General features: G+C 36.4%; 1 protein-coding gene across 2 annotated transcripts in view; it reads left to right on the top strand.

Annotated features, from left to right (window-relative positions):
• Window positions 1-8,728, top strand: part of PLOD2 (procollagen-lysine,2-oxoglutarate 5-dioxygenase 2) — a 51,711-nt gene extending 42,983 nt beyond the window's left edge. The window contains exons 13-20 of one of the 2 annotated variants that reach the window (XM_065073951.1): window positions 891-1,032; window positions 2,229-2,291; window positions 3,669-3,782; window positions 4,187-4,252; window positions 4,917-5,021; window positions 5,913-6,059; window positions 6,300-6,425; window positions 7,507-8,728. In XM_065073951.1, the coding sequence (XP_064930023.1) occupies window positions 891-1,032; window positions 2,229-2,291; window positions 3,669-3,782; window positions 4,187-4,252; window positions 4,917-5,021; window positions 5,913-6,059; window positions 6,300-6,425; window positions 7,507-7,662 (919 nt within the window). In that variant the 3' untranslated portion in view covers window positions 7,663-8,728. The remainder of the gene's footprint in view (window positions 1-890; window positions 1,033-2,228; window positions 2,292-3,668; window positions 3,783-4,186; window positions 4,253-4,916; window positions 5,022-5,912; window positions 6,060-6,299; window positions 6,426-7,506) is intronic. The other variant, XM_065073953.1, reaches the window with a different exon arrangement.
• The last annotated feature ends 11,904 nt before the right edge of the window (window positions 8,729-20,632 follow it).

Here is a 20,632-nt window from a genome sequence, read left to right on the forward strand (position 1 = left end):
AAATAGCAAACCCAAAACTCTATCCCAGGAACCTCAGCCAAAAGAAATGATTGGTGCATTCATTAAATGATTTCTTCTCTTTGGGGCAAATATTTAATCAGCTGAGTGACTGTAATTTCTTCATGTGTTTCTTCTTGTATATTATGTCAGATGTATCCCAATGAGCTCTTGAGAAGTATTTTTGTCACATAGCCTTTGGGGTTTCTCCTTCCCCTAGGTGAATGTGATGTAAGTTGTTCTAAGCTTGACTTTTCCAAGTGGTGATGCCTTTTCATTGCCCTGGAAGAACAAAAAGGTCTTGAAACAGACGGACTGCTTGAAAAGAACTGGCTCGTTTTCAGTTGCACTGAAAGATGTGCTCATGGTGCTGGGAGGGAGGAAAACTGCAGAGTGAGCATTGTCACAGTAATACTTCTCTGTTGATATTGGCCCAAGTGACATGAATATGTGGCCTGCTGTGATCCGTGGGTGTTTGTGTGAGGAGGTCAGACCAGCAGTGTGAAGCCTCAGTGAAGTCTTTAAACTCACTTAAAACTCTGTTTTAGAATTTCTCCATCTGGTAGTGTAGAATAATATGAGAAGGGTTTGACAGATTGTCTTAACTATGGAAACATGAAGTACGTTTGTAGTTATGACTCTTCAGAGAATTTGACCTTTCTATTTTTTTTAACAATACTTCATAAAAGATGAATTACTGCCTACGCCTACATTTGAGATGTCCACATTGTCCAGCTGTAAGTTTTTCAAATGTCTTGGGAACCTTTCAGCTTCATTTCTTTAAAACTTGCTTAGTCTTGTCAGCAAGTATGGAGATGCTGATTAGATAGAATAGGCAACAAATTGGTTTTAAACTATTTGCCTTTTTTTTTTTTTTTTTTTTTTTTTTACAGAGGAGTATGGAATATTCCTTATATGGCTAATATATACTTAATTAAAGGACAAACTCTTAGATCTGAGATGAAAGAAAAGAACTACTTTATGCGTGATAAGTTGGATCCTGATATGGCTCTCTGCAGGAATGCCAGGGAAATGGTAAGGTGTATCTATAACAGCTTGCTGTTAAGTACACACAGCCTTCTTTATGTCCTGCTGCACGTGACTGCTTCATTTGATTGATCTTGGATATTTTATTTTTACTTCTGTTTCAAAGTACTGGCCAATTTTTGTGACATAGAGCATTTTAGATATATTTCTTTAAATTGTTGAGAACAGAAGTGTTTGCAAGGAACTGGTGTGCTGACTGCATGATGTTTTTTATTTAAATGCACTGAAAATTCCTGTTGAGGTTAAAATACCTTTCTTGTTGGTGCAACCTCAACAGGATGAAAGAGGGCTCAACTTCTGTACTGTCTGTGACTTCAAACTTATCAATGCATTTAGAGCATCTCTATTACGCATGTTTTTATACAGTGTGAAACTTCTAGCAGATGAAGTTGGAATATTTTGCAATTTTATATTTAGATACATATTTGAACTAATGATGGGCAGTGTTGATATAAAAAGCCTAAGTGATTTATGAAATTGTACGTATGTTCTTAGGGAGCATGAGTTACTCATTGATTTTTCCAGATAGATTAAAACTGTATCAGAAACTTGTTACTTGCATTAAGCTGTAAGTAATGAGAGAAAAAGTATTTGTACTGTAAAAATATGAATATGTAAATCCACATTTCTACTGATATTTACACTAGTTTCAGCACAGAAACAAATAAAACCTAAACCAGACCTATTTCCAGACACTATAGCATTGAAAAATAATTTTGCTGAATTGAACAAGAAAAGTTGGCAAGTATTAATTTTTTTATTCCCTCATAACAAGGCATGATCTCCTTTGTACTGATTATTCAGAACATCCCCATCCGATTCTCTTGTATTCAAACCTTCTCAGCTGAGTTATTGCAAACCTGTGCTTCCTTTGTGCTCGTTAAACTAATCTGACTGGCTCATCAGAAAATTGCTTTCTCTTCTCCTCTTTCCCAGTCTATGCTGTAAGATGGTCTGGTCCATGCTTGTTTTTGTATTGCAGCAGATAAGAAGGGGCTGGTGGAAACAGCTTTGACATGTGTATTATGAGCTTTGCTTGGTGATGCATGTTGTCTGTGAAGGCATATCAGCTTTTGATCAAAGGCTGCTATTACCCTAATGTAACTGTGGAAACCTAATAGTAGTCAGAAAAAGAGAAAGATTATGTATCAGAAAACTGATGTAATGATTCTCCTTCATTTTAGAGTTTACAAAGGGAAAAAGACTCCCCTTCTTCGGAAACATTCCATATGCTCAGACCCCCAAAGGTGTTGCTTTATTTTTTTTAATTGATGAGTTATTAATACGTGCAGTATTATTCTACCACGGGAAGATACTTCTCCTCTGTCCACTTACTCTGATGAAGTACTGCTTTAGCTTTCTCTTCAGTCTTCTCAAGGTTCAAGTTTTGGCCAGAGACAGGTTCTTCATGACCAGCTCAAAATGTCTTAGAGAGGCTTGTCCTTTCCTCAGGGAGGTTTCTCATGGATCCTGAGGTCCAGGTGTGCTGAAGCCTTTCTTTGTAGCTAAAACTGTTCCCGCAGTCCTAGGAAGGAGTATAGCTCCAGTCGCCAGCAGCTCTGCCAGGCTCCCTTGGTGACCACACAGGGCTGTTGTGTAATTGGTGTCATTTTAAGCTGTTTTTCTTGACCCAGACCCTCCTTATTTTCCATGCTGCAGCTATTTTATGATTTGGTAAGTGCCCCAGACTGGGCACGTGTTTAACATAATAATCATCTTTCTAACAGTTTAACTCTTTTTCAGACAGAAACATGGACAGAAATACCAAAATATCTAAATAAGAATGTCTTCTGCTGCTGCAAATCTGAACATCACAAACACTTTTGAAATGTGGTTTTAGTCTGAAAAACAGTAAACTTAGAAAAAGACCCCACAAAACCTTAGTTTCTCTAAAAGGAACTGTTTTCTGCTACTATTTCTAATTAAGAGAGTTTTGTTAATATCTTCTGTTAATAGCTTGACAATAAAGCTGTATCTTACCATGTCGATATCTTGCACATATTTTGCAATGTTTGCTTAGGCAAACATACTTCACAGTGCTCAGCTGTTTTGTACCATGATCTGAATATTACTTTATGCTGTATTTGCCACTATATTTTTATTTCAGGCTAATTCACCAGAGGACCATGTAGTGAATACTCTGAAATAAGTTTCTTGTTCTGACTTCCATTAGCTTGTCTATCGTTAGCTTATTCTTTCAATTCTTAATGAGAAACTAAACCCTAGATGCTGGTTTTCTTGGATGGGTATTTTCAGTTTGAAAACAGGTGCTTCCAGTGTGTCTGTTTAGATTTTCTGGAAGACAAAACAACTACTTTTCTGTTTTTCCTTTCTATAACTGCATGTGGGTTTGTGTTATGAACAGTATATGTTTTGGTTTAATATGTTTGGAAAATAAATTCAATCAAATACCTGTAAAGAAGGAATTATGAACACTGGTTGGTGATTAGAATTAACCATGCAAAATTTAAGAATTTTAAATTAATAGCACATGTATAGTATGTATGTACAAGCATGTGATATATTTTATGAAAGTACAGACATAAGCAAACAGGCTTTATTAAAACATCATTTTTGCTAAGATGGACAGTTTTGCTAATGCCATTTTTCTCTGCTTGGTATAGGGCGTTTTCATGTACATTACCAACAGACATGAATTTGGCAGACTTATTTCTACAGCCAATTACAATACCTCTCACTACAACAATGACCTCTGGCAGATATTTGAAAATCCTGTGGTATGTATCTAATTATTGCTGAAACAGTTGTTTTATTTGAAAAAAAAATGGTAAAGTTTATGTATTATAAAGGACTTGGGATTTAAAGACTTTACATGGAGAACATTTGTTTATTATACGCTAAATACTGGTTGTGTACTAAAAGGTGTTTTCCGCACCTGTTAAAGCAAATGACAATATATCATATCAACAAGCCAACTGATGACCAGAGTAAGGAGTTAGACATGTGGTTTTGATGTAACAGGTTTCATGATTTTTGACATGATGAGAGCCAGTTCGTTCATGGGTATAAGAAATTGTTTAATTGTTTCCATTGCTTTCAGTAGAGCAAATGGATAAATTATTTTTTTGTCACTTATAAATTAATTTATTCTGTTTTAATGTTTTAAAATCATGGTTTTTAGGACTGGAAGGAAACCTATATAAATCCCAACTACTCAAAGATCTTCACTGATAATATAGTAGAACAGGTAGGTATAAGTAGTTTCCTTAAAATGTATGGGACTGCCTGATAATGAAGTGGCATACAGCAAGTATTTCCATGGAAATGCTCTTTGGTCTGTGGCTGAACAGCTGTGTGATGATTTGAGTCAGAACTGAATCTTTGCCATTTTGAAAACTAGATGAGAGGAGTCCAAAAAATAATTGCTTGATTGCTCAGAATAATGTCATCCAAGTAACTGCCTTCACCAGAATACAGATGTGTTTAGCTTAGTTATTTGAACTAGCTAGTACCACTAGCAGAAGGCCCAATAAAATTTCTATAGCAGATTGCTATGTTTCCTGGTATCTAGCAAAGGCAAGCTTTTCCACACACCTTCCTTGGGTGATGCCGTTGTTTATGCTGGGCCATGACTCACAAGGTAGCTCATAGTTTTTGCTTCATTCTGTGAGAATGTGCTTGTGAGTCAAGACAAAATGTAATTATTTAAATGTATCTGAATTATGGCTCAGGTTAAAACAGCTGATATTGTTTAGTGACCAAGAAAAGTGAAGATGTCCTTTTTTAGCAGTTCAAAATAAGACAGATGTTAAAGCTTAACTCTACTGAAAGAGATGAATGGTTTGGTTTTGGTTTTGTGTGACTTTTTGTTTGTTTTTGTTTGTTTGTTTTCTTTTTTTAACCTTTTGTAGCCATGTCCAGATGTGTTTTGGTTTCCCATATTTTCTGACACTGCCTGTGATGAATTGGTAGAAGAAATGGAACATTTTGGACAGTGGTCTGGTGGAAAGCACCAAGTAAGTGTCAGCCTATATAAACATGACCTTGATGAGTGAGTAGCTTTTACCTTTATAATAATATGTCACAGTGTACGTCAACAAACAAACACTCCAACAATTGCCGGTGAACCAATACATCTGCTTTATGGTATAAAATACTTCGTTTAGTCTACCATGTAGCTTGTTGTTCAGTAAATGTAGTGACATTCCTCAATGAGCCTTGAACTAGCAAATTCAGACACGAACAGTGGTGTTGTTGCTGCAGTAATTGTCCGATAGTTGTCCAAGCCTGATCTTGGATGATTGTTAATAAATGTTCAGAGAAGTTTTACTCATTTACCTCTTAAGTACTAATTTTTCAGACTTTTCCACCTAAGCAGTTACCCACAAATGTTATGAGCTATTGTGTTTGTTTGCAGAAAGTTCAAGGTATTCAGCAACTACTGCTAAAATCGGAGGAACGTTTGTCATATTCACAAACATAAATTGCTGTCATTATTTTACTGCAGAGAGGAACCTCCAAAAAGGATCTTAACATACTGTTATCTTCAAATTATTTCAATGTTTATTACCACGTCAGGTTGAGGTCTGTACTCTCTTGATCTGGTATAACTTCAGTTGCCTCTGCATCTCAATGAGTAAAACCATTACTCCAGGAAGTGCTTATTGACAGGCAACACATCCAAGTATTGACTCGCCTTTTAAAATTTCCAATTTTTGTTTATGGATAGCTCAGGATTTTTTCCACAGCAGTTAGCTGTGAAACTACTGTACAGCAAGCTCACATGTGCCCACTGAAGCATTGCCTTGTTGCATTTTGTGATTCTGCACATTTCAAATAAATATTTGTAGAAGTACCAGAAGCATTTCATGTCCATATTTCAAAGCCATTTATGGTGTTTTCATTAGGACAGCCGTATTTCTGGAGGTTATGAAAATGTCCCAACTGATGATATTCATATGAAGCAAATTGGACTGGATAATGAATGGCTGCATTTCATCAGAGAGTTCATTGCACCGGTAACGCTAAAAGTGTTTGCTGGCTATTATACCAAGGTATGCATTTAAAACTTTTGCAGATTATTACTGTATGGCATGAGTAATTCTAAGTATTTTATTGAATACACACTTTTGTTTGATTGGGGAGCTTATATCTAATGTAGAAGTAGTTATAGATGAATGTTGTTGAATTGTTTACTCATCTTTAAAAAAAAAAAAAACCCACACAGAAAACAAGAACCCTGTATGTGACTTGGAAGTTCACATGTTGATGTCTGACTGTATATTTTGTTTCAGGGGTTTGCTTTATTGAATTTTGTTGTAAAATATAGCCCTGACAGACAACGGTCGCTCAGACCTCATCATGACTCCTCTACATTCACAATCAACATCGCTCTCAACAAAGTAGGAGAGGATTTTCAAGTAAGTTGACAACTTACTGACTTAAAAAATGTTGTCCTTTGAGTGCCTAATATTATTTCCAAACTAGAGCCTAAATGGGTATACTTAAAGACCATGTTGAAAAGGAAAGGATGTGGGTCACAAATCAGGATATATTATTCCTCGTTGGTTTTTGATAAGTACTAATTTTGCTCAATTGCAGGATCCAGAACTGTTGATGCAGTCAAGCTGAATTGGTCAAAATGGTTGCCGGTAGTGGGGGAGAAGGAGTTTAAAGAACAGCTTTGGTGACATTAGCCATTTCACTTTTAGCATTTCTGAAATGCTTCATTTCTATAGAGTGAAAACCAATTTTTCAAAATAATTTAGATAGTCCCAGGTTGTCTCAAGTGGTTTCTTTTCTTTACAATTTTTTTTAATGATCCTTTTTTAGATCAGCCACAGACTGAAAAATTTCAACTGTTGGTTTTGTTTTGTTTTGTTTTTTGAGATTGCTTTCTACTCTGATATTGATTCAAATGAAACAATCCCTAGAGTGCGGAGATTGGCAGGGCTTATGGCAGTTATATCCAGGTTTGACTAGTAGAGAACTTAACCTACTTGTTTATAAACCTGTATTATTCACAGTCCTACTTAACACCCATGAGTTTCCCAAACTTACTACTTTAGAAGACACACCTTCAGTGTCAAAGCAACAGCCAGATCAATTTATTTAAGATGTGTTTAAATGCCATCCTGGATAGGGATGCAGTCCTGGAACAAAGCCTGCGAGCATGATTGGCTTCTCCCTGGTATCATCCACAGCAATGTAATTAAAGATTTGTTTGTCAGAGTTGCTGCTTGAATGAGTTGCTATCTGGGGAATGCTAAAGCAAAGCAAGGGGAAATCTTTGATTACAATTGTAGGTCTGTTATGTATCGCGTTGAACATGGTGTTGTTTAAATAACCTTGTTAGTAGGGATAGTAAAAAAAAATATATATATATTGTTAGCAACCTAGTAATAATAGCATAATATTTTAAGTTGTGGAAAAATAAAAAGTAACTTAATTAAAATACAAGGTAAATGTTTGGGTGTTTGTTTGCCTTTGTTTTGGCTGCAGGGAGGTGGCTGTAAGTTTCTGAGATACAACTGCTCCATCGAGTCTCCCAGGAAAGGCTGGAGCTTCATGCACCCAGGAAGACTCACTCATTTACATGAAGGACTTCCTATCTTGAATGGCACTAGATACATTGCAGTATCATTTATCGATCCTTAATTTTTTTTTTTCCCCCTCTTCAGCAATGTTTGATTCTTTATACAAACATTTATTTATAGATTTCTTCTGGAAGATGGTGATAAAAGAAACTTTAAGTTACTGTTCCTGGACATCAAAGTTACTTTGGGCTAAAAGAATGAAAAAAAAAAAAAAAAAAAAAATAAAAGAAAATGTTGTAAAGTTGTTGAAGATATCTCAATATCTGCTCTGAGCCTTGAGTCACAAAGTAAACATGTCCTGCTTGTTTTTCCATTCTGCTGTCTAAAAAGAGTACCTAAGGAGGGAAAATGGAAAAACATTTTATAACTAATCCATTTCTTGAAAAAAACCCGAACAACTCTTGATACAAAATTATCTATTTATTATAGTTTTCATTCAGTGAAGTGGCACAGTAAAGTTTTTGTGGTGCATATATGTGGTACCAACCAATTGAAAACCACAGCATAAAAACAAAATCAAGTTAATCTTGTATATGGCTGTTGGGCATAAGTAATAGTTCCATATGCTGGTATATACTAAAGGGAAAACATCTCAGTAGCCTGTTTTCTTAATTCGTTTTCAATACTGAAATGTACACCTTTAGAAGAAAGATAAATTAACTGTGTAGATGGAACAAGGATGAAATAATTTAGCTAAGAGAAAATGGTTTATCATTTGTTTGAAGAACTCCTGTTGAAAATTTACTTTTCTTCACTAAGTGACCTTCATTTAAAATGAGTTATTTTTCTAGATATGTAATTGCATCCAATTGATACTGGAAATTTGATGTTTATTTTCAGAATGCTGGTAAATTTTAAGAATAGTGTGTTTTATAAAGACAATTTTCTACTCTTACTTAAAATTACTTGAATTTTGTATCAGGAAAATGAAATTGTGGCAGTCTCTGTTTTAAAGCTAAGGGTCTTAACTTGCCATTTATTTTAAAGAGATCGGTTTAAAATATTCCTACTGTATCTACTGTTTGTAATTTAAAGAAACTTGAAGCAAACTATCTCAAAGTCTACCGTGCCAAAATGCACAATGTGTTGGAAAAACTTGTGAAAAATAAAAGGTAATTTTAAATTAATGTAACAGCTTTTACTTGATTCTATTAGGTAGCTTCTTTGCATGTTGCCATTGTTCTTACAGAAATTATATTTATTGATGAATATTTTTAAGGATTTGCATATATATTTAGATTGGAAGTTTCTCTAAGTGTCAGTTTTTGGCTTATTTACTCTGTTATACTATTGAAATTATTTGTCATGTGAGGTGGTGCCTGTGTACATTACAGAAAGTGCAGTACACTTTCAGAACAACCCAAGCAGCATGGATGTGTCTTGTTTTCTGCAGCAACCTTAGTTTTTATATAGAAGCTTTTTTATTATCTAATCAGTAGTTTGCTTTTTACTTGATAATATTTGAAGAAACTTCAAATCACATTCCTTAAACAGAAGCTCTGTTTGGAGCTGAAAGGCTTGGGAGAGGAATTCAAAGATTATTCCATTACTGAAAATAAGTGTGTCTGCTCATTTCCATGTTCTGCTGTTTTGAGGAGTGGGTTGTAACTGGACTTAAAGTTATCCTGAAGTAAACACATCAAAATGTAGTAACTTCAATAATGTACTAAAGTGGGCTGGCTTGAAAAGGAATGGCTTCTCACCCAAAGTTCTTTGCTGTCTTTTCATTTCTCTTTAGACTGTCAACTTTCCTTTATTACACAGTAATATTTGGAGGTTGATATCCCCTGACTTTGTTTCCAGACGTGGAACACCTCAGCCTTAGTGGTGTCTCATCTATGTAGCCCATGCCTAGGCAAACCTTTACAGATCTTCAGGCCTTCAGAATGAAAGCAGCCTTTGTTAATCACCTTTTTCTGAGCATTTGCCTGTGGTCTTTTAGGCTAACTCAGAACAGAATAATATTTTACCAGTGGATCAGTTACAGACAGTTTACTGTTATAAAGAGCTTTCTTGGGAAAAAAAAAATACACAAAAATACACTCTTGTACAAACACACAGGGGAAGTTATTTTGCAGAATTTTTTTGCATAACTTGTATTTTAATGATGTATTTTTTAGTTCTGAGTCACATTTGATTTTTTTTAATGTGTATGTTTTTTCCTCGTAGTATAGGTGAGGGCTTTACTTACTGTTAAACATCTGTGTTTGCAACTGTTAATTTACTCTGTCACATAGTGACTCATAATGCTTCATTTACTGTGCTGCACATTTGCTGGAAGAGAAAAATGTGTTTACCATGCTTACGTTGCTAAAATTCTCTCTTCTTTTTTTATTTTGATGAAGTATTTGCAAAAGCTTAACAACTGCCTTTCAGCTGAATGACAACATGTATGAAAGTGTCTGATTTCTTAGGAACTGATAAATACTAGAGGAAAGTTTGTTCTTAACAGTTCACCTGAATTAGTTCTGAAAGCTTTGCTATACTTCTGGCATGTGAGTACACGAGCTCACATAGGCTAAACTGAACTGTCACTATTAGGAAATTACTCATAATTTTCATTACCTCTTTAAAAAGCACTTAAAGGCTCTTGTGTCTCCTAACAAAGTGTGTTTTGGGGCATAGGCGATAAATGCATCAGGAGGAAAGCAGCAGCCTTAGTTCCAGCAGGATCTGAGAAAGCTCGGGAGTACAGGGACACAAAGGTGCTCTGCAACAGATGAGACATTTGTAAAGTATTTGATTTGTTCTGCTTTTCTCTGGCTTTATTTTTCACTTTTAAGTACTCGAATTTGAGACTGTGGTGTGGGTAAGAGGTAGGAGAGCAGTATGTGGGCATTTCTTAATATTTTTTAACCAAAAGAAGACTGAGTATAGCTTGATTTTTATTTCAAATTCATAAACTATTCTGACTCTGATACTCCTAAAAAATGTTCAGGGCATTCAGTAGTATTTTACAAATTTAATCTTCTTTAACGTCATTGTGCAACAAGTAATTCCAGTATGTATTTGTCACTCAATTTTTTCCCCAAAGGGTTACTGTTCCACTCTTACTGTGAGCTGATAGGAATAAGACTATGACACGCCACAAAAGAAGATAGATTTTTCAGTGAGGCAAAAATAGTGAAATGTATGTGATTGTGCATTTTTCTTCTCTAATGGCTCTTCCCCCACATCTGCTGTCTTCATGGAATAAATGTTAATTCAATGCAGGGCTTCCACAACAGCTTCTCTTTTGCAGAGTGCAAGAAATAAGGAGATGAATGAATTTTCTTGAAGAGACAGAAAGGTCTAGAAAAGACCCTTATAATTCTTCTTCCTGTGTGCATGTACTAGTCTTGTTTTTGTTCTGTTGCTTCAAAGGATTTATTTAGATTTTTCTTTTCAGCTACTACAATAAGCTTTTTAAAAATATATTCCATTGCAGTTTCCTTTGATTTATTTCTGATGTGGTCTTTAGTGGATTCAGTTCTGAAAGAAGCAAGTATTTTTTGAAACTTTACTTCCCTGAATTCTCATGTTCTTGCATGGCAGCATAGTCTGCTCTGCTATTTTTCTGAGTGAAAGGGTACAAAATACCTGTCTCAGCAGCCCCCTGTGAGTGAGGTGTCATGTAAATTGCTTAACTATTTTTTTTTTTTTTTAATTATGGGATTTTTTCATTCCATACTGCATCAATTAGAGGGCAGAGGCTTTATAAAATGCATTTGTAGAATTGATGTTGGCAGTTCTTAGAGCTGAAATTTGCACTAGTACAGCTAACTGTAGAGTTGCAGGGTTGAGTAATTAATTTACAATGGCCAGGAAGTCCCAGGTGTTCTGTTCGTTCCCTCCAGCTGCTGCCCAGAAAGATGGTCTCTGACAGAAACTTAGTTTCCAGACAATGCTAAAACTGAAATGATAATTGATGGTACAGGATTTTATTGTACCTAAAAGGTGCAAGTGTCACTTAAAATAACTTTCCAACATGGTTTCCCAAATACTTTCTGTATCTTAGTATAAAAAGTTGTTCTGGATCTAATGAGGCAGACAGTCTTGCTCAACAGTGCTGAAGAACCTTGTTCCTATATACAATTTGGATGTTAAACACAACTGGAAAGAGTTGCTTTTATTTTCAGTGAAACATTTTACTTGCTATTTTTATTTCTTTTTTCTTTCCATAATTATCTTCCCACTTGACATAGCTTTGATTTGTGTAAATACATCCCACTTACAGGGTGATGGCTATCTTACAGTGCATTTTGGTGCTGGGAGGAGGCTGAACTGAGGAGGGGATGGGTCAAAGCTCAGGAAAGTTCAAAATTCACTGCACAGAATTGGTTCATTGTGCAGCTGTTGGCACAGAGCTGTGCAGTGTGTTCCTGTGGCACCTCAGTCCTAACTAATGGGAGGAGATCTGAAAAGCAGTTCATATCCTGATGTGTTGCTAAAGTGGCTAAATGTAGAGAGATGATAATAATTTTCTTTTTCTCTTCATAATTTATTGCTTTTGGAAAGTTTTCTGGATTGCGCTTGACTTCAGAAAAGATGTTTTGGCTGTGTTTAGAGCAATGCCTCTTGGGATTATTTTGCACAAGAATAAAATGTGAAATCAGCTATCCGATAAAAGCATATTCATCTTAAGGTATTTATTAGACTAAGGCAACAGTTCAAAAGGATTTTGTTCAGCATGGTTACAGTCTGTCTTGGTGTCAGTGCAACTCCAGAAGTAGCAAAGCTGAGAGCCTGGCCAGTGTGGAGGACGTTGGCCATATGGTAGGCAGTGCTTTGGGCAATGCCATGCCATCAAGGTGATGGAGAAAACTCTGTTTTTATGAAAAGACTTGCTTGTGCTTTTGGTCATCCTTGCTTCCTACACTTACTCCTGGTTTACAGTTTTTGAAGATCTTGTAGTGCCTGAAGTTGGCAAGGGAGATGCATAGTCGCATAGTGACAAATTTATTCAGAAACTAGTGTTTTGGCTTGAAATCAGAATTCTTCTATTTCCAATAATTTTGCTTAATTGTGAAAGGAGTTGCTTAATTTCTAATGCCTTTGCATCATTTTGTTTCTGCACTATTTTGGGAGTGGGGAGCAGAGAAAGGAGGAAGGTAGCAGAGCAAGTATAGTATAAGCTACTTACTTACTGCAACATCTGTAGTACAGGCAAAGGATGAAAACATGGCATTTGCACAGCTTCAGTTGGAATGGCAGTTAATGTGAGCAATACTTTTAAGCCTGTGAGATGGTTTACAATACTTAATACCTTAAGACATCAGGACCTACCCTTCACAGTGAGCTTGCCTAACATTTCAGACTTGAGTTGCCAATATCTCACAGTGTGCACTCATCCACTGGCAGTGTGTGAAAAGGTTTGCAGCCTTACTGTCTTCCACTTTGTTTTTGAAGTAGTATTTTTCAGCTTTAAATTAAAGCATATTCCAAGCATATAAAGTAAATTATTTTCTCAGTGTGATATAGCAGCAGAACTAGCAGAATAAATGTTTGGGTCTTTGTTCCTTAAAGTAACTTGATGCCTGATAACAAATGTTATTCTTATACAAGAAGTAGTGTCCAACTGCTGTTGTTAGTATTTGAATGACACATCTTTCTCCATCCTCCTGTGGTAGCAGTGAGGATGGAGAGATGGAGTTGGTGAGGATACCTCAGAGAGGTAGCTGTATCCTTCTTCAGTCCCCATTTGCACTAGGGCGCACAGACTACAGAGAAATTTGGCGTTTGCTGCTGTAGTTGGATCTAGCTTAGTTGCCCCCAGGATGTGTATAAAGAGCTTGGAGAAAGCGGAGCACACTTTGTAAGAATTAACTCTTTTGGTATTTTAGCTTCTGAGTTCTACCAAGTCTCTGAACTTACAGGAGATGAGGAATTGGGGCATTTAATGTGTTTTTTCCACAGAGACTTCTAGCTTGGGCATGGTGGTAGTTGAAGGCATATCTGCAAAAAGTGATGTCCCTTAATGAGTTTCAAGTCCGAAAAACACAAGGTCATTGCAGCTTTTTAAAGGAAGGTTCTCCAACATGAAGTAAACAATGCATGAGGAATTGAGGCAGAAAGTATTAAGTATAAGCTACTAAAAGCTAGTTTTTGTCTTTGGTAGTACTAGGTGAATGAAAGAGGTGGGTGGGTGCATAATGCAACAATGAACTTCTGGGATAGCCAAATTTAGAGACTCATAATCTCTGATACACTTTTGCAAACTGTGATTTACCGGGGAGCTGTTTCAAGTGTTTCGTCATTCTTTAAAACATGTAGCTTTAAAGTAAGACAGGTCATGGTATAAAAAACAATGCTTTACCTTAAAATTTCCAGATCCAGCTGTTTCAGACTTCTGTTCACTGTGCCATCATGAATTGTAGAGTAGAGATCTTGATAGCATTGCTTGCAAAAAGAGGAAATGCTCAGTTCTTGAATTTCAATCACATGCATTAATCTGCACGACAGCATTTTGGTCATGTGAGGTATGAACATTTTGTTCTCTTAGACTCCTTGCCCTTGTGCATGTTGCTTTCCATCCAAACTGTTCCCCGTTTGCATGTCATGTGTTTGCCATATGTCAGCTATCCAGCAGGGGAAAAAAAAAACAAGCACGGGTGGCCGATGGCTGTTGCAGGCAGGAATGAGGAAGGCAGAGAGAAGGGATCTTTATTTTAAAGTGTTCTTGAAGTGTAAATTTTAGACTGCTGCTTCCATGGTAATGAAAGGTGCCTTAGGATCAAACCTAGGGAGCTATTTTATATCAAGGGTGTAACTGAGATACGCGCTGTAGAGAAGTACAGCAGATGTTTCCCAATTAAACTTTTTTCTTGTAGTTTATACAGCCAGTGGGATGAGATGGTTATAGAGGATGGTGAGTTCAGTTTCTCAGATCCCAGGTGAGCCTTTCACCCTGACCTGTGGCATCACTGGTGGCTGTTGGAGCAGCTGACCGCTGCAGTGTTTCACTGTTCTGATGTGCATCTGGTGAGAGCTTTTTAGTCTTCCATCTCATTATCCGTCAGCATATGGGTCTGTGTGTACAAACACAAACCCGTGCTTGATCTTTTCCATAGCGTGGCTGTATCTTGGCCTTGTTCTACAAAGAGGATTTTTTCATTTTGCTGCTAAGACTTGAAAGAATTGTTTCCCTTATTCTGAAAATTATAGCTCACAGAAAAGTACAGAGGCAAGGCTTGATTTTCTCTAAATATCACTGACACAAAGGGAATATGAACTTTCCATGAATGAATTGATCCATATTACTTGTACAAATGGTGAAAGTATGAAAATTAGATTTTCTTTAGCTGAACACAGAGGTATGGGAAATGTTGTACATTTTTCATCATTAGGTAGGCATAATCTACCTGAAGCTGGATAACATAAAAGGCTGAATGGAGATACCAGTATGTTTCTAAAATAGCTGTGCAGGTGTTCTTGAAATGTTTGAGCAAATAAATGGATCTGTTCTTGGCAAGTTTTTCCCATTCTTATTTACTTTAAGTCTGAAGGGAACAAAAGCACATTATAAAGCTATGGTAGCATTCAAATACTGGGAATTAGAAGCTCATTAAAAAAACAAAAATAAATTGAGATTATATTGCAGAGGAGAGGAAAACTTAGCAGCCATTAAGACAACAAAATTACTCCCTACGTGGAGTATTTTTTGACCAGAACTCTGAGGAGGCACTTGAGGAATGTCATCAAAATACCGCAGCCTGAAGACCTATTTTTTATTTTTAGACAAATTTAACTTTCTTCAACACTTTAAAAAAAAAAAAAAAAAAAAAAGGGGTCTTTTCTTCATATACAACGATAAATGAGAGATCATTAAAACATACATATTCAAAAGTAAGGCCAAACTTCTATCATCATTCCTTATCTGAGAAGCCCCCAGCATACAACACTGCATTTAGCTCTAAGGCCCAGTAGGTCTCATGCCTGGCATTAAAACTCTATGTGAAGTAAATTATTCAAAGTTAACAGGAAAAAAAAAAAAACAACAAATATAGAGACAGGTACTTTTTCAACAGATTTCATGAAGGAATTGAAGGTGCCTGCATTTGCGAATGCATGTTTCTGATGCAAGTATTAATTTCAGCTAGAATGAGTGTGTGCATACCGGCTTCCAAGTGTCTTTTGCTTGCAAGTACCCAAGAGCTGATAACATGTTTTCAAAATACTTATATCCAAAATGCTACTTCTGGCAAAGCAGGTGATACTGTTTTATATTGAGACCACTGGGGCCAAGGGTTTAGAGGCTGTAAGTTCACCATCTTGTTCTCGTGGTTTTTCTGGACAGGCTTCACCTTTAGGATAAACAAGACAGTTGTTGAATGAAAGACTTATCTCAAAGAATGCTGAAATATCACCTGGCTCTTACAGTTTGGAATTCAAGATACTTTTCTTCTATACAGGGTTGACTGAAGCTTCTCTTGTCTTGGTATTTTAGAAATCCAGTCAGAGCTCTTTGTTCCTGGTGCATTTCTCATTAACCTGAAGGGGCGGGTTGTCAGTTGCAGAGTAGCACTAAGGCTTGATGGACGTCCAAGCCCAGACACTGGGACAGAGCAAAGGCCCTGGAAGAGAGGAGGCTGGTAGCGTACTCTGTTTTTTCCACAGTGTATCACTAGAACTATACAAATGTGTTAACACTTGAGAAGTGAAAACTTCTTTCTTTCAGGAAAATAAACAAAATAAATAATCTGAATGTTCAAATATGAAGAAATTCCTGTTGACAACATATAGGAGGTCTGTAGTGAGCAATGCTTATTCTTTTTGCTGGAAACTCCCTTACAGAATTATTTTATTTCTTTAGATAATGGAGTTGTCTGCAGTCCTTGGCGAATGCAAAAGGAATTGGTCTCAAAAGGCTGAAAAATATTTCCTTACTTCACAGAGAAACTTTAGGGCAGGATAGCCTTGCGTTTATTTTAAGTAACTCATACATAAATACCACTACTGTATAGTTACTTTTATAAACAAAACGTAGGTTGGTTTTTATCTTTCCCATATGTAAAAATACTGCTACCGCTCTTTTGTTTTTGATGTGTTTATATTGAAGCCGAGGATTTAATGTGCAGCATGCTGTGTTGTAGTACTACTGTACTTCAGAGAAAAGCCAAGGAAGCTCTTTTGGACTGAATGTCTTCTAGCAAACTTTACTGGATTTTTATCTTTCTTCTTTCCAATATCTAAGAAAAGAGAAAACTGTTTATTGCTAATCATAAGAATGTTTACATTTAACTAATGAAGCTTGCAGATAAAAAAAAAAATCTACTGAAGAAGACCATTTTGGGATTCAGTTTTGCTTTTCACAGGTAAAGAAATAAAACCTTTTTTTTTATATGATAATGGAGCCAAGGGATTGTATATGAAGTAAAGTTATAAATCTTTATGCACAGGAAACAAGTTTAGAACAAGTCAGTGGTATTGAGCAAGCTAGTGTCAGCATTGGATATCATAGTCTACCATTCATGAGAAAAATAGCATGAAGTGTGGGGTCTTTTTTCAGGCCAATTGCCAAGCTATAGCTGACAGTGAAATATATTGATCTTGTCAGAAGTTAGCAGATCCTCTGCTGTCTTTTGCTCTAAGGGGCTGAATCCCCAACAATCATCTCCACTGTCATTTGTCACATTTGGTCAGCTGAAACAATGAGGATTACTCGTAAAACAACTAAAGGAGCTCCTAGGTTCCCTCCATCCCAAAGTTAAGTTTACTCTGTTTTCTTGTCATCGTCTTTTAGATTACTTCGATTCCTTATTTTTTTACTTTACTGTGCTGCCTTCTATGTGTGTTACTTGGTGGAATGTCTCATGGTACAAGCAGGAGTTCTAAGACATGGTATTTCTCCGTATGTTGTGCCAACTTCTTTCTTCAGTCCAGTATTTTCCTAAATGCCTGTGGTCCACTGGTAAAGCGATTACAGAGATGCCTGCAGTCCTTCCTTACCACTTTATTAACATTTCACTTTTCCTCTCAGCTTCGTGGAATTTGGTTGTAGATAGAGAGCTTCTTTCTGCATTTCCACCTGGCTTTAGTTCAGCGTGTTGGTAGCCCTCTGTATAAAATGAACCTTGATAAAGAGAATATTCATCCTTTTCAGCTAGCTTTCCAACCTCCTAAGTTTTGAATTATGAATATTTTTCTTTGTAGTAGAGTGTTGTGGGAAATAAGAAAACACTTCAACAACACAGCCAATAGCTTTGGCAATATAAATGCTACTTAAGAGTGAAGCATGGTTTCTTCATGGTATGCTTCTCCAGGCTACAGTTCCTCTCTTGTGTCCATCCCTCTTTTCAGTTTAAAAATAAATATATTCAAACCAAACGTCAAAGAAAAACTTTCCTTTCCTTTTTAGAATAGTAATAGATTCCGGACTGTGTAAAGCCTTGCATAGAGACAGCTTTGCACAGCATCAATCTTCTACTTATTTATCACTCAGGAAAGTATTTGAAGAAGCATTATAACTCTGTACTGAACTGAACTGCTGCCCTCTGCAAGTTGGAGCGCATTATGCTTTGGTTAAATCATAACATGTGAAGCTCAAAGAAAGCCCTCTGCAATATTTAATGATGCTTTCTATGCATTTCCATTTTCTTAAGAAGTTAGGGTAGAAGGCTGTTGAAAGTCTCAAATTCACTAAACTTAAGCCAAGAATAATAACAGCAAAAAAAAAATGCTTATGACTTAGGAATGAGTTTTGGGTAGTCCCACAATAACCTTCTGTCTGCTAAGTTTCTGATCATTTATTCTGCTCTCTTGGGTATGTATTGAGTAAATATACCACAACAACATAATTTAATTCATTTGGTGGTTGCTTAACGCTGCTTGCAAGAATAATCATAAACACTCCATTAGATAAAAAGGAAATAACTGTAATTTTAAGAAAATTAAAATAGTACTATGTATGAACAATAAAATAGTGAGATCTGTTTTGAGGCCATGCCTGCAAATTGCTGAATTTCTGCATATCTGACTTAAACTACTTCTTGGAAATGACCTTTCTCAATTTAATTTCATAATGTCTGTTTTATAAACTTTTCTGTAGTTTGCTAGGGAGGTTAAAGTATTTTTACCTAGTTATTAAAAGCGTGAGGAAAAAAAGACAGTGGAAAGAAAAAATGCTTTGCCTTATGTGTATACTTTTTCCCTGGTAAGCAGAAGTCGAAAATAAAATAGTGTCTTTATACTCTGCCATCCTGTGGCCAAAATCGAATTTGACAGATGCTTGGTAGAGACAGGATGGGTTGTGGGTAATAGAAATTAGAATAGACATAAAAGCTGCAAAAATACTTAAGCATCATACTTCAGATACAGTTTGAGAATTCTAGGCTAGTAATATGTTCACATTTGGGCAGCTTGCTTTTGTACACATATACCTAAAAAACAATGAAAAATACTTGCAAACCCCTATTTTTAGGTAGTAGTTGCAATTTATAATCTGAGAGAAGATTAAATAGTGTCTGGTAGTAGAGCAGTACTTTGATGCATTTAGAAGGCTATACAAGTATTTTGTAAACAGGTGGGAAAACTGAGGCTCAGGAAAACCCATTTTTTCATACTGTTTGGCAACAGATCTGGGAAGAGCCTGCAGAGTCTCAGTTCGCAGTCTTGGCTTTGACCTCCAGCCGAGTGACTCAGTAGTCAGGCGAGCATCCTCGATTCATCCCACCACCTTCCTGGCAGCCCCACTCGAGTCTGGGGGCGGCGGGACGGGAGGGGGCTGCGAGGAGGGACGTGCTTCAAGTACCAGACAGAGCTCTCTGCCAGTGCGATGCGCAGAGTGAAAACTAAATCAAAACCTTCCCAACAAGCTGATGTCTTCCCTGGTCTTATTCTGTTGCTTTCTAAAATTGTCTTCTGGTATGAAATAAAATCTCCCGGACTGTGGGAGCCAAGAGCGACAGCAGCCAGGGCGATGCTGTGGGAACGTCTCTTCCCACATCTTGTCTGCCGGAGCCTCCACCCCCCTGTGCTCCACACACCCCTTCTGCACCTGCTGCTTATGCACTTGTTTGACATTCTAGTAACATGTTACTTCTGAACTCCTATGCTGTTGTCTGAATATTAATATATAGGGACCAGTTAATACATGCTGGAGCAAATAACTTGCTTGTTATTCTCCTAGATGTCGGTTGGATGTGCTGTTTTAGTATGGTGCATGTGGTAAGTATGAAATGGAGTGGTGAGGCCCCTTTTCCAAGCCTTTTTGCTAATTATTTAGATATGAGAAAATAACCGTTACCTCCCAGAATGAAAAGGAAAATTTCATCTTGTTTCTTTGTTCCAAAAATTGAAACTGTTTGTTTGTTTGTTTTGATATCTCCAGTTCTTACCAAAACACCATTAAATATTTCAAGTGACCACTGACATATGCTTGGTTGTACCTTGTCAAAACAAGAATAGAGAACTTAAAACTATATTAAAAAAATATTTGCATAGAACCATTTCCTGGTCTTTTAATGTTGAGGTAAATGGATAGAGACATTTTTATCAGCTGTAATTTGTTGGGTTTGCCTACTCATTTTAGTCAAGTAGGAAGAAGTTAAATAGAACTCTTTATGTAGTTCAGTGAGTATATTAATTGGCTATGTGGTTTGTATGCTGCAGAGGAAAAGACAAAATGGAAAAATTATTTACATTTTATACCTTTAAACTGTAAAATGCTTGGGCTATTATGTTTTATAAATATTAATTATTAATAATAGTTCTATTTCCCTTAACTGCTCTGGACTACATTTTGAGCCACTGACTCTGATAGCACAAAGATTTCACTTTCTATCTCATAAATTCTCTCTTGGCAAAGTTCAGTTGTTTCAGTATAATTTTATTGTCAAAGGAAGTCATCACCAGGAGAAGAGCCAATTTCTTAGTGAGTAAAGCCAGTTGGAGTTTTCTGGATTGGCATTTGAATTTATAGGTGTGACAGATCAGAGAATATAACTGCAGAATTGTTTTCTTATCAGAGATTATTAAGTTCCTCTTCTGTGTGAGCTGAAAAGTTAGTTTTGAACCACATGGTGCCTTTTCATGCTGTGGGAAAATAAGAAAAT

Source organism: Columba livia, chromosome 9 (genome assembly GCF_036013475.1).
Source record: "Columba livia isolate bColLiv1 breed racing homer chromosome 9, bColLiv1.pat.W.v2, whole genome shotgun sequence".
NCBI lineage: Eukaryota > Metazoa > Chordata > Aves > Columbiformes > Columbidae > Columba > Columba livia.